Raw genomic sequence first — 14,234 nt, forward strand, 5'->3', positions numbered from 1 at the left:
TCAGTATGCTGGAGGCTGGACTGGTCAAGCGCTGGGAGCTCAGTGGCTGCCCTTCTTGATATAGCAGTGTCGCACTGCAAGGGTGTAGGGGTGTTGATGCTGCTCTGAACATTTGTGGGATGAGCTGGGAAGACACACGGCGTGGACAGAGAACAGCAAACAGGCTTGAGTCCACTCTCCTCCCGGTTCTGCAGAATGAACAATGTTTGCCATGTTCAATAAAGTGTCTGCGTACCTGCCACAAAAAGATTGACATTTTCTCCCCGGAACTTTATTCATCTCTTGAAGACGTAAAAAAAATTACGCTCAGTATAGCTCAAGTGGGGGCATTTTCTGCTTGACTAAGGAGCTTTCATCTCGAAGGTGCTGACAACGCCGTCTTCAAATTACTGTTTTACAGCGCAGTTGGCCCCCAAAATTAAAGCAACGGTTCAAACATGCACCTTAACATGTCTCGTCAGGCAACGCCCACTCCCTTTGCAGTTATACAACTGTCCCGGAATAACAGCGATCAGGGTTGCCTCGTCAATGGCTGCAGTGTTTTATAAAAGAGGAGGCAGCTCTGTGTTCAAGGATGCCAAGACATCAGTTATTACTGAGAAATGGAGCACTGCCAAACCACAGCCGCAACAAAACAGCAGCAATATCCAAATTATACACCTTAACCTTCCAGCCTCCATCAGATAATGGGAACAAAAGATTGACTGGAAATATAAATGATTTTATTTATTTTATTCATATTAATTGGCTTAAATGTTTCCACATGACATCTCACTTTCCATTAGTGAAAGGAGAAAAAAAACAGATAATGATCTTGAGCTGCAGCCCTGAACCTGTTATTAATATGATCATTTTGAAAATACAGGATTATCAACACCCAGGGGAAAACATAAGATTTACATATTGATTCAGCTGATTCTAGGAAAGCGGGCAAACCCAAAAATATCACAAGTCCCTCTATCTCCTTTGTATTTTTTTCCCCAGTAGGTAACTGATCCAAGAATTTCATCCAGTTGTTTCTTGGGGTAACACCCGGGCTAGCAGGCTTAATTCACACTCTCAACTTTTTGTGTAAAGAAGTGCCCACCGTTCTCAATTTTAAATCCACTTGTGTCCTTTGGTTTGTGATTCGTCTTGATTGGGTTGATTCTGTCAGTGCCATTGAGGATTGTGGAAACCTAAATCAGGTCTCCTCATACTGTAGGTTTCTCTGTTCAAGGCCAAGTCCTTTATCCTGTCAGTGTACAATATTCCTTTTAGCATGGGAATTCAGGTTCCCAAGTTGCTCTAACCTGGACTGATTTCCGAGCAGCAATATCTTTTTTCTATCCTGATGATCAAAATTGGACACAATATTCTAAATTGGGTCCTATCAGAGCACTGCACAGAAACCTGGGTCCCCTGCCCAGAAACCTTACAGAGTTGAGAAGTCCTGGGGCACTGCAGTGTGCAATGTCAGATGCAATCTAAATTACAGTGCACATATGGTGAATGACACCGTGACCCTTGTCTCTATTAATGGCGCCTTAAAAGGTCAAGTCATACAGGAACACATCTTAAGTTCCTCCATCTGTGTCTTTTCAGTTTCTGTCTCTTGCCGTACCACCAGGGATTTCATCATCGAGACTGCAGCAGAATTAAAAAAAAAAACTAGGCAAGCATCTCGTAAACGGGCATGAATGTAAGACCTCACCAATCATATCGCCATCAGCCAAGGCAGATGATCCTGAAGCTCCTTCATTTCCTTTTTAATCAACCCACATATGCACATACACACACACAAAAAAGCTATTTAACTACTTATGGCTAAAAAGGTCAAAACAAAACTGCAGCATACTGAGGAGGCTCCAAAAGCAGAGCAGCGAAACACAGAACAAGTCCATTATTAAGCAGTAAAGAATGCAACGCAAGCGTCACATGCATGCATAACTGCGAGCAGGAGGTCACAGAGCTTGCGTGCAATGGGACCCCCGAGTTAGAATGAGGTATCCAGCTGCCATGCGAGTCTCTGCACCTGTGTGTGTGTGCATGCAGCATGCACGGATTTAAGTTAAGAGTGCTGTAATTGACCCAGTTTATCACTATGCTCAAGGCTATAAAATGCCCACAATCTGTTAGTGAATAATGAACACTCCTGCTGTGACACCATATGAAAGACTACATCTTGAAGCTTAATTTGGCATGGTGAAACTCCCACAGTAGCTGTCACACGGTGTTAAACCACAAGCACATGAAGAGGAGGGAAGTAGTCATGTTATTTCTACCAGGGAAAACTGCAGCCAGTTTCCATGCATTTCTTTTAAATATCAAATTTCTTTAAAAAAAAAAATTGATTCATATTATTAACCTCTGTAGCCCTCAATTCCTCTCGCAGAGCATTCGTTGATTATCTTGTCAGCAGATTTAGCATGGATGACAACTCTGTGAACATGTGTAGATGTACCGCCTGCAGCAACTCTGTTGAAAACGCCCAAACCCCGTATGCTCAAACTTTAAAGATGCTAAGGCGAAAGGAGAAATACTCACTTCTGCACTTGCCCTGCATTGCTGCATTAAGATTTTCCAATGACTTTTCTAGTTAAATGATGAGTGCATTTCAAACCACGATAAAACCAAAATGTTCACAGTGATGTAAACTGGAGGTTTTACACATCACAAAATAGACTCAATTTCCAAGTATGCGCAGTGCCATGTTCTGCGATTCAGAACGAGGCAACAAAGCTTTCAGTGACACCATAAACGAGCAGGCTTGTGAATACATTTCTTTTAATCCAATGGAAAAATTGCTCTCGACTCCAAGACGGTTTCGACGATAAATGGAATGTACTTATTAACTCAGTGGGGAAATGTCTGGAACAGCTTCCCTGTGTCCATATTAACCGACTGACAAGGGCTCGCAACACTTGCAAAGGAAAAATCTCATTTTTGGATTGTGGAACGGAGCAGAAAAGGGAACTCTGAATGAATGATCAGATGAACTCATCATCATCATTAAGGTCATTATCAATATCTCTAAAAATAATTCAAAGAAATAGATTCCTCATTCCAGAGAAAAGAGAAGCCATTTTGGAGAAATATTTCAGAAATGCTAGAGAACAGTGATACGACCAATCTTGCAACACCTTACACAAAGTCAGGTCTGACAAGAATGACACAAGTATTTAAAAGTCTCTTCTGCACATACAGCTAACTATAAGGGCAGAAGAGATTATTTTTCTTTTTTTGCAGTTGCAAAATGCAGACTTAGGCAAACTTGCAACATTTCTTCTTCAAGGAGAAGCGTTCCACCAAAGCTTTATCAGCTCTGATGTGCAAACAGAAACTAAAGCTTAAAAAGTCTAGAGCGGTTCTTTTTTTCCTGAAAACCGAGAGGGAAAGTAAAGGGAAAATACAGCCTGAAATTCTTTGAAATGCCAAGGACAAAGCCTATGAGATCAGCTTAATCGTTTTGCTAGAGAAACGAGGTTTTGATTACTAAACCTTAGAATTTCTCATGAAGTCAGCAGTTGTCCAGCAAACCTCCTTGGCCAGTTTTCACCTAACAGACATGCATTTAAAGGGGAACTGCAATGTTATTTTTATATTTCGGCACTGATTACATTTCAAACCACGTTACAAGTAAAATGCACACTTTAAAGTGGAAAGTGTAAAACCCCCAATTTACATCACAAAATAGACACAATTTCCAGGTATGTGCAGTGCCGTATTCTGCGATTCAGAACATGGCAACAAAACATCTGGTGAGGTAAAGCGGCCCCATCACATTGTGAACAAGCAGGCTTGTGAATACCGTACATATATTTGAATCCAATAGAAATATTGCTCCTGACTTTGAGACGGTTTTGTGGACACATACCACTTGTTAATTCTGCATGCAGATCACGTTGGAACATTTCTGCTGCACATCCTGTTCTTACTTGCTTGTACATTGCATTACATGAGTCAGTACAGTGACTAGGGAGCAGAAAGGGCCACATGATGTCGCAATTCATGCAAACTCTCGTTCTTGCCTGTGGCATGACCGGGGGTTTGCAATGAAATGCAGACCATCCAGTACTTTCAGAAAGTTCACAATTTTATTTTTTGTTAAGAATTTGTAAAATTCTGCGACAGTCAATTCATTTGTTACCGAGATTTAATAACCCGTCTGAGACATTGGGACTTTTAACTCCTCCTGCAAAGGAAGAGGAACATGGGGAAACCAAACACTTTAGAACCATGTCTCCTTAGGGAGTCCGTCCCCCTCAAAGAAAAAAAGGTGAGAAACGTGAGAAACGCAGCATGAGCTGTACTGTTCATGAAATGGGCACCACCACACAGACTGGAAAACATCCAGTCTCTTCCGACAATCAAAAACTCGACCCCTCATGGCGAGTGGCTGCATCAGGCCTCTGCCGAGCTACACCAGCCACAACTGGCTGGGCTGTGGCGGCTTTGGGTGGTGCTCCGTGCTGTAGCACACGTGCACGTTCCACACATCGAGGCCTTTTGTTTCTAATGTGGCAGGACTCTGGAGGACTGCGAGAGAAAGCTCCAGGAAAAGAAAAGGGCTATCCGGCTGTACACGACTCGTATCCCTCCCTATAACCCAGAAGGTGAGGTTTCTGAGAAAACAGGATAACGAGGTTTCTCTGCACTGTTGCTCTCCATAATAGTGTGTTTTAACGACCAACAAGTCTTCTATACTTGCTGTGTTTGTGGTGGTTTTTGCTGGCTCCTCTGGTCTTCACCCGCCTTACAGGCCAGAATCTGATTTTCTTCTGCCCTAGCTAGATGTAGTGCATTTGCACTTTTAAAGATTGAAGCAGGTATCTGCAGCGATGAACTGTCCACATGCTGCTTATAAAATACACTGATTGGTGAACAAAAAAAAACGGTTTGGTATCCAACAGTTTGTCACAGTCAGAACCGAGAACTTTTCCATTTAACCTGCAACTGCAACAGTTTATGGAAAACGAACTTTGACCTTTACATGGGTTAAGTGATGCTGACATTTGGAGGGCACTGGCTGCACATCTGGCTGCAGCTGGATGTTAAACCTATAATACCTCCATGGATTTGTATTTAATTCATACACCTCAAAATGCTGTGAGCAGACCTTTTATGTGCTCTCCTTAAAACCAAACATCATCATCATCATCATCATCATAATAACTTACCACCTCCTCCCACATAAAGCACAGCCAAGATTTACTGCATGACTGATGCGCAGACTGAGCTTGAACATCAGTGGGGTTTCTCATCTCCCATACTGGAACACCTCTTAACTGTCCAGGTTGCGATTTAAGCAAATCATTCACATCCTTTTTGGAGTCTGTGTTGATTTAAACGAGACACAAAAGCTCTCGTTTATCATAAATCTCAGGCCGTTTCGAGTTCCGGGGTCAGTAGTTTGTAAAATCACCACTCCTGCAGGGTGGATCTGGGCCAGCGTTTACAGTGATGTGCAGCTCCGCTATTAAAATTAAATGATGAATCATACCTTTATTAGGATGAAATACGTTTGCTTGATTAAACGGGGTGTCCTTATTGACGCTGAGCACATGAACGATGAAGCGTGCAGCAGAGTTTCAAGTTGTTCCCCAAGTATAATCCCAAACGTAGACTGCTGGGGAAAGGCCAGATTAGGTCACCAACTTTTTTTTGTACTCCATTAAAAGATTCTACAATTTTTCAAAAAAGTGTAAGTACGTAGCGCAGACTAAAGCCTTAAAAATAGCACAACGGATAACCTTTGTGTTGACGTTGTTCAATAGTGCTCCCATGTCTATTTATACACTGCACAGATTGCAATTCCCTGACCTTCCCTAACAGGTGGCAGTGCAACTTAAAAAAAAGTTCCAGTTGAAATGTGAATGTAACTGACCGGCAATGATGGTTGCTATGCGTTTCCAAAATCTACAGTACAAATAAAGTTTTGTTTGAAAAGTACGTGCGCGCGCACACACACACGCACGGTAAAAGGAAAGATAAGAGAAGACTGTAGGGATAGTTCTTAATTATACCTGACACAGGGCTTCACAGCCAAGTCTTAACGCAAACCAGAGTTCTGTGCTCACTGCATGTGTAGACGCAGACTAATTTTTCTCTAGTTAAGCACGTCTCGGGTAAAGGCAGGAAAGGACGTGCCACATTTAAAAAAGCACTGTAAGTCAAGGTCAGTTTACTGGGAAATAAACCTCGTACAGGCAAACCACAGCAAAAAAGCAAAGGAGAAGTGTACAGTACCGTAGGTGGAAAACAGATTGCACTACATGGCAGCACAGCTCATTCCCTCAACGCGCAGAGGCAGCAGACTTTAACATTCGGGGAGGTCTGCATCCCACCAGCATTTTATAGGCCTCTACGTCTTAGCTTTTCGCAGCTCCTAAAACAATAGCGATTTATTTTTTCCAAGTCGACTGCATAATTAGAAGATTAGTTAACATCAAAAGCGGCCCACTCATGGGCTCCCAGGGGCTGCTGAAGATCGCGTCTGTTTTAGGCCACACAACACTACCCCCCACCATCACTCGTCCAGCTTTCAAAACCTGCTGCAGCACCTTTTAATAGTCAGCTGCACTCTGGCAACTGCAAAGTGGAAATCCCAGAAGTGCGCTGGGCGTCTTCTCTCGCCTTGCGGCGCCTCCTTCCTCTTCTCCCGACAGATCTCCTCCTCCGTTAAATTAACAGACACAAAGAGACAGAGCCCTGCGAACGGAGGGCGCGTGTCCTCCCCCTCCCCCAGGGCTCGTTAGCCCGATCATCCTCGGCGCCTTACCTTATGTACGCTCTTGGGGTTCTCCAGCCATGCATAGTACATCTCCTCCACATAGTTTGAGCTAGTCCCGCTGAGGAAGGGCTCGGCGGCCACAGGCGCAGTGTAGCACCTGATTGGCTGAAACGTCCTTGGGGCCGCCGGCCTCTTGTGTGAGAAGTTCTGAGCAGTCTGAGAGGCCGTGAGAGGCCTCAGCTTGGCAGCACAAGTCCTTAACCGGTGCATTGCAGTCCCTTAAAACGCACGGCTCCGCCGGCCACCCGCTACTGAAAATCTCTCTTTTTCCGTCTCGCTGTCGCCCTCTCTCTCTCTCTCGCTGGGATTGCTGTTCCCTGGAACTCTCCTCTGCGCGTCCCCGGCGTTGTCCTCGCGGATCCCCACGCCCTCTCTCTGCAGAGGCACCGGGAAACAACGGGAGGAAAGACGACAGCGTTACAGCGATCGTGAATTCTAAGGTTACTGTGGCAGCTGTCGAATGGGCATTCAAAAAAAACCAACAGATTTTTGAAAGCTGCTTTACACAACAGTGAGTCACAATGGAAAAATGCACATTTCCTTAAAGAAAGGAAAGCAGAATAACCAGTATTCTAAGTGTCGGAATGTTTTCTGGACGCAGTTTAGGAAAAACAATGGTGACAGTCACTCAGCACATGATGAGGAGGACACCATTCCCCAGTCTAGCTTTTGTGGAATAAACCTTGCCCGTTCTATGCCGGATGTTAACATTTTTATTATGTTAATCTCATTCACAAACATTAGAAGCTGAAAGCCCCAAAGCTAAATATAAATACGACTTCATTGGTCTGAAAAGCAGAACCGGACTATGAAACAGACCACAGTGTAGTCCTCGAGCCACCCTAATATAACCCAAAGCAGCATTATATAATATCTGAAATTTTAACTGTGTCATTAATAACACAGCACAGCATCAAAATGCCCTAGTGTACACAGAAAAGTGCTACTTAAAGCAACAACATGTGTTGTACTACAAGACCCGAGTCCCGCAGAAGACAGATCATCTTTAATGTTCAAGGAATTTCTATTTACAGAAAGCAGACCAAACATTCTCAGAACCACAACTATAGCCAGGTCTGATCGCCAAACACTGCAGAGAGACAGCCTTCGTGTCTACTTCAATTTAGCCTACAGGTCTCAGCTGCTTCTGTGCAACACGTGGACCCTACCTACCTAAAACCTCCAGGCCACCACAATGCACAGACATGCAGATTGGAGACAGAAGGCGTTTTTCTTTACACTGACCCCCAGAGACATTTCGAGAGAGGTGAGAGTAACCTTAACAACCCGACAAAGGCCTGCCTGAAGAATGACTCTGCTGTCAGAGGAGTTTTCACTGTAACTGAGACAACAGCTGTAGAGAGAATTGGAGGTGTTGGATATATAAAAAAACACGACGGCACACATACTGTAAGCCACTGTGGAATCTGTATATTTGTAAGAGGTGAAAAATGTAACACAAAAGGAAAAGGTGAAATACACTGCGAGTAAAACAACTTTGCTGTACCCTCCCATGTCAAATTCCTTCCCTGAACCTCAACCCTGATTATTTCATTTAGGTATCCAGCGGAGAAAACAGTGACAGTGGGTTTCCTTATTTAGCAAACCTGTTTCCTTCTGCAGTCCAGGGAACGCCCTGCAGTCACCAGTCACCTGAATGGGTCTCTGTCAAGGCCCTTGTGTCAGAGACTCCTCTATCACTTGGGCTCTCAGGGGCTCTTTGTCAAGTAACCCCCCCCTTGTCCTGGGGGTGCAGGCTGAGGCCCGAGGTCTAGAAGAACCCGAGAACCAAACCTGATCTGTTCAGTTCACGTCCTGAGGGGAAGCACTAGGTCACATGGGGACCCTCTGCTTCTTACCCAACACCCTCACAGGCGGGCCCGGGCACGAGCAGCGCTCCAAGGCTACGGCTCTCCTCTACATAACACCTAACGCTCTGTCGCATCGCTTCTGGAACCTGCAACATGCAAGGCCTGACGTTTATCACTTGTTTGACTCTGCAGGTTCATGCAAGCTTTCGAGCTTATCTCAGACGTGTCCCCGGGTCACCCTGTGGTCACAGCGATAACTCAGCTTCAGCTGCCAATGGCTAAGGCCTATTTGGCAAGAGGAAGTGTGCCTTCAGCTTGCAAACGCGAGAGTTTTTCTCTACTGAGCAGGAAGGCAGAAGATCGGAGCAGACACATAAGTAATGTGGGTCCTGTGCGGCTCTGCCTACCCAGGCCAAGAACTGCAACTTCAAATATTCATTAACTGTGGCCCAGGAACACGTGAGCTGTCTGGCAGCCTGCCCCAGTCAGGATTCTCACAGAGCCAGAAAAGAGATGCAAAGTTTCAGTTTTAAAAACTGCACATATTGGGATCCAGAAATATACACGGGCAGCAAAAAAAAAAAGAAGGATATGTGGGAGGAGAATTCAAGGAAGGTCCAAACTCCATGTCTGCAAGTCAAATCGGAAAAGTCTGACTTTGGTTTGTCCAGTAAGAAATCTAATCAGATGAGCATCACCTGTTCCATCGAAAGGGATAAAAACAGGATTAAGTGTTCCATGTGTGGCTATTTCATAATCCAAGAATTTTTCCAGTGTAACCTGAATTCTTCTCGGGACCCTTCCTCTTAAACAAACCAAAAAGACAATTAAAGTTTGTTCAGCCTTGTCTGGGGGGGGGGGGGGGGGCAAAGGGGAACTGCTTGAAACATGAAAGAGAAGAAAGTCCCGCAGACTGTCATAAGCTGGACTCAAATTTCAATGGAGGAAGAAGGTTAAAGATGGAGTCTCGGACAGAGCTCGCCATGGGACAAGATGGCGCTGATGCTGGCTGGTGTTTCTGGGAAGGAAAATGAAGGAAAACCACTCAGGTTCAGATCAGGGAAATGTCAGGCAAACCAGACTACAGGGCACACAGTGGCATGTTTGAGGATACAACAGTAACAACAGAATGAGCACTCAAGCTGATGGCTCCCCCATCTTCAGGACTGCTCCTGTGCTCCGTATGCAGTCATGTGCTTTCCTGCACAATGTACCACATCAGCAATTACTGTGGCTCTCCCTCGTCTTGCTACAGCAACTGCCGTGAAGTCTAACTCCATCAATCCGTTATCGGAAAACTGCGGATTGCTGATATGCATCCTGGAGCCTCTCTTCCGGTGGTTGGGATACTGTGGATGGGACACAGGTCCATCACCGGGCCCACCATACCTAGTCAGCAAGTGTTTTTTCCAAGTGCTGCGATTTCCTCCCACATTCCCAACTTCTCACAGAAACAGACCCAGGCTGGAATCGAAGCCAGGACCCAGTTAACTACCATACCCCCCTCCATTCCATTTGTATTGAGATAAACGTGAGGTGACTAAGCTCCTTGTCCTGTGCACACATACAGACCTCATTCACTCAGTGCTGTACATCACGCTGAAGCCACTATGAATCATCAGCACTCACGAGCAGCACAGCACTGACGCAGCTAATCACCGACACCCGTGTATGTGAACCTCACTCGTTCCATCTCAAACTTCACAGTACAGATCGTGCCGTGTGCTCCAAGCCGAACAGCATGAAATGAAAAAAATAAGGCCCGTGCCTATGCACCGCACAAGGCAAGAACACAAGCAGAAGGAATGATCCAGGACCCAGAGAGCGTGGACACCAAGCAACAACGCAGCAAACAGGTTGTGACTGCAAACAAGACCCTACCGGCCCTTTTGTAAGAGGATGACGTGGCTCCTTTCTAAGGTTATTCAAATGCTTTCACAGAGGTACGTTATGATTTTTTTTTTCCTTCTCCAATTACAGAAGATGAACGGGCTCCTGTCAACATCCTCGTGCACGTCCCTGCATCACTCAAGCAGGGCTCTGAACAAGTCACAGGCTTCGCATCCTGCCGGGTAGCCCCAGGACTGTGTGGACTGATCTCCAAGTCCATCGGCACCTTTAAGCCCCGAGATGTATTTCTATACGTTTCTACTTTCACTATTGTTACTGTGAAGATGATGGACTGTGAAAAGAGATACAAAAGGAGTGCAAGCTCCACGTGCAAATGTGCCAAGAAAAGATCTTTTATATAAGATCACCTATATGCGAACTGCACACTTTTAATTCGGAAATGCAAGAGATACTTCATTTTTTATGTTATCTGCTTTTCAAGCCCTTGCTGCTACTACAGCCATGTATCTTCTGTTCTGTTGGAGCTAAACAGCGTTTGTGCCTGAATAACAGACAACTCAAAAGAGCCCTGTTCAGCACAGACCCGAGAAGAGGCGATGGTGGTTGGGGTAGGTCGCAGCACATAGGAACTTTGCTCTTCTGCTTGTTTATTTCTAAGCGTTGGAGTAATTTATGCATATCTCATTATGTATTGATTGCTGAAGTCAGCATTAAAAAGAAAGACTAGAGTACTGTGCGGGGCTGTAAAAAAAAAGTGTTATCTCGCCTCATGCTTCCAGGAACGCACACAATGTGCACACACACACGCGTTGTGTGTGTATGCGCGGGTCTCTTTTCATGGCAACCCGCAGCCGCAGTGAGTGCAGAAAAACAGCCCTTCTTTAACAACAAGGCAGCTTTCTGCAGCACGGGGACCCGGTTCCAGTTCTGCGCTGAACCCCCAGTGAAGTTCCCAGAGAGCCTATCTCCCCCCCACGCGTCTTGTTTGTCCCACTAGCAGACTACGCTTATGTCCTGACCTTGCGTCCTCGCTATACTGCACTTTCTCTCCTTAAACTCAACCAAGCCCAGTCCCGCCCGGCTCAGTCCCGCCTCCATCCTTGCCGAAAGCTACGTTGATTGGCTGCGTAAGCAGCAGCCCGCCTACACCGCGGCGGTCTGGGCGGTGTGATTGGGTCGTCGCTACTGTCCATCACTGTGTCCTTTCCTTGCGTACCGGGTTACAGAAACAATTTTGCTAGAATATTTCAGCCACCTTTCCTGCAGAGGAAAGAAACTACAGCCTGGCATTCCCAAGGCCTGCCCGGGAGTTCAGACAGGTACTACAGAAGGTCTGCTCCCATCGCTACCTTTTACTAAAAGATCCTAAGTTACTTCTCTATGCCGTCACAGAGATGTGCTTCATTCCCCCGGTTTTTAGTCGAGCCGTTCTTTTTCTAAATGCAACCTATCTAGAAATAAATGCAGAGGACTTACGTTTTGTTCTCCTTTAGTCGGTTAGCGGGTGAAAGTCTGTAAGTATTTCGGCGAATATTAGTTAACAAGCGGCTCGGCACCTCACAGCCGCACTGCCCTCCGATTCTCCAGACTGGAAATGACAGCGCGCGGAGCAAGACTACTCCGAGTCCAGGCCTTCTGCGTCACCGCGCTCTGACGTCAAGAACAGGAATTTTGGCGTGCCGCACCCTCACGCTGGGAGACGTAACCTTAGCTGTAAGGACGAGCACGCCGCTTGTTGAGCGTATTGTAGTGCCCGTCAGGAAAAGTTAATTTTTGCTAAATAAATATAAAAAAAAGAAGCAGCCGTTTTATTCCTCAGCTTTTTACATTGTGAATTACACGCAGACAAAATAAACTCTTTAGGAAGAACTTTGCTACTTAAAAGTCCTGACAGGGGAGGAAGCGTCCTGATTTCACGAGGTCCGGTGTTTACTAGTTGGGTTACGCTCTGTGTTAAATCCAGGCCCCGAGCACTGGGAATGTGCGTTGCTAAAGTCTTTGTCACACCGCGCTGGGTCGCGATGTGTGTGAGTGGGGAGCCTCCCCAACCTCACCTGTGTGTTGCTGTGGTCTTGGCCCCTAGAGACCAGAAATCTGCCGCTGCTAGGTGACAGGATGGGATGTGAATGGGAAACTCTGGAGCAGCCTTTGGACAGTCGTCCCTGCTGATGAAATGAAGGGCTTGGGTGGAGTAGGCCAAGGGTGGTTTCTCACCCTGGTTACAGTCCGCATTAGGCTTGCCTGCTCCTGACCAGCTGTGCTACTCTCCCGCCTCAGCAGAGAGGCCACTGCTACCCTTCCTGAGGCCAAAGAGTGACGGTCAGTTTTACAGCTGTGTGAGAAGTGAAAACTCTGTCCATCCCCCCCTGCCCACCCCAAACACCACTGCGTGAAACGCAGTCTATTCAAGCTTTAGTTTTTTCAATTCAAGCTTTATTGTCCCCTAGGGGGAAATTTGTTTCACAGCACAAACACAACACAATGACAAATGCACATCATCAAAAGGGAAGAGAATACAGAAGTGTTACAAGAGACAAGGTAGTGACTTTGCATTGTTCAAGAGTGTGATTGCAGTGGGGATGAAAGATTTCCTGACTCTGTTGGTTTTATACCTGGGGGGCACAGAGGCATTTCCCAGATGGGAGAAGTGTGAATTCACAATGGAGGGGGTGAGACACACTCCCTGATGCTTTTGGCTTTCTTAGTCACCCTCTGTAAAGGATGCTTAAGTTGAGGGGTGAGTCAGAGAGGCCCTTCCCCCAGTGCAAGCTGCACCAGTCTCAGAAAGCGCTGTGCCAGTGTGATTCTGAAGTCTCTGTGCAGGCCTGGCTGCCTGGTGTAGAAACATGCTGTATGTCTGTCTCACCTGCGTCTGTATAGCTGTCTTTGGGTGTGGGAGCACAGTCCATCTGTCGATGTGAGAGGCTGCGTGCGGGTGTTGTGTACATGTGCCTCCGGGGGTGTGTGTGATCTCGCTGTTATCACTTCGCCTGTGATAGTGAGTCCTGGGGGGGGGGGGGTTTAGGAGGAGAGACTTTGTCCTTCGTTGTGCAAGGAGGAGCTGGACTCTGCTCACACCAGCCTCGCAGCATCAGCACAGCAGGGCGCCGAAGGGGTGCCGGCGGGGGGGGGGGGGGCACACTCGGAGATAAGGACAGGGGGGCGCATCCGTGGCCGGGTGGAGGGGTCAGAGGGGGATCACGTCCGCAGGTGCGTCGATACGAGAGCCGTCATTTCCACGTCACGAGAGGTTTCTGCCCTGTCAGCTGGTGCAAGTGCATTCTCCTCCTCTCTGCTAGAAATCAGCGAGACAGCAGATGGCAAGGAGGGAATGGGACTCTTCGTCCGCCGGACAGACTGCAGGGGACACCGGTCACCACAGGGTGTCATCACCTTGCCCGGAACACTATAACTTCCTCGTTTTATCAGCGTCAGCTAAAGAATCTGGTTATTCCATCAATCCATCCATTTTTAAATGTTTTATTTAATTAAGGGTTGTGGGGGAATGCCTATCCTTACAAGAAACAGGCACAAAGATGGCACTCCATCACCGGGCACGCAGACTCGCACCAGGGCCAATTTTCCCAGATGCCAATTAACCCAGTATGTCTTTGAACTGTGGGAGGAAACTGGAGTACCCAGAGGAAACCCATATGGACGTGGGAAGAACATACAAACTCCTCACAGACAGTGCTGCAAGGCAACCATGCTAGCCAACGATAATGAGACATTTTAATTAGTTTAAGCCAGGTGCCCTCATGTCCAAGACTTCCACTGGAGGAGCTACAGTCCTTCTGGCA

General features: G+C 46.5%; 1 protein-coding gene across 3 annotated transcripts in view; it reads right to left on the reverse strand.

Annotated features, from left to right (window-relative positions):
- The window catches only part of ogdhb (oxoglutarate dehydrogenase b), a 51,357-nt gene extending 39,288 nt beyond the window's left edge, over positions 1-12,069 (reverse strand). For all 3 annotated transcript variants that reach the window (XM_088904848.1, XM_088904843.1, XM_088904856.1), the window contains exons 1-2: positions 11,911-12,069; positions 6,761-7,147 (exon numbers count right to left, since the gene is read on the reverse strand). In XM_088904848.1, the coding sequence (XP_088760974.1) occupies positions 6,761-6,982 (222 nt within the window). In that variant the 5' untranslated portion in view covers positions 6,983-7,147; positions 11,911-12,069. The remainder of the gene's footprint in view (positions 1-6,760; positions 7,148-11,910) is intronic.
- Positions 12,070-14,234: the final 2,165 nt, after the last annotated feature.

The sequence above is a fragment of the Atractosteus spatula genome, chromosome 2, assembly GCF_055471065.1.
Source record: "Atractosteus spatula isolate fAtrSpa1 chromosome 2, fAtrSpa1.hap1, whole genome shotgun sequence".
Lineage (NCBI taxonomy): Eukaryota > Metazoa > Chordata > Actinopteri > Semionotiformes > Lepisosteidae > Atractosteus > Atractosteus spatula.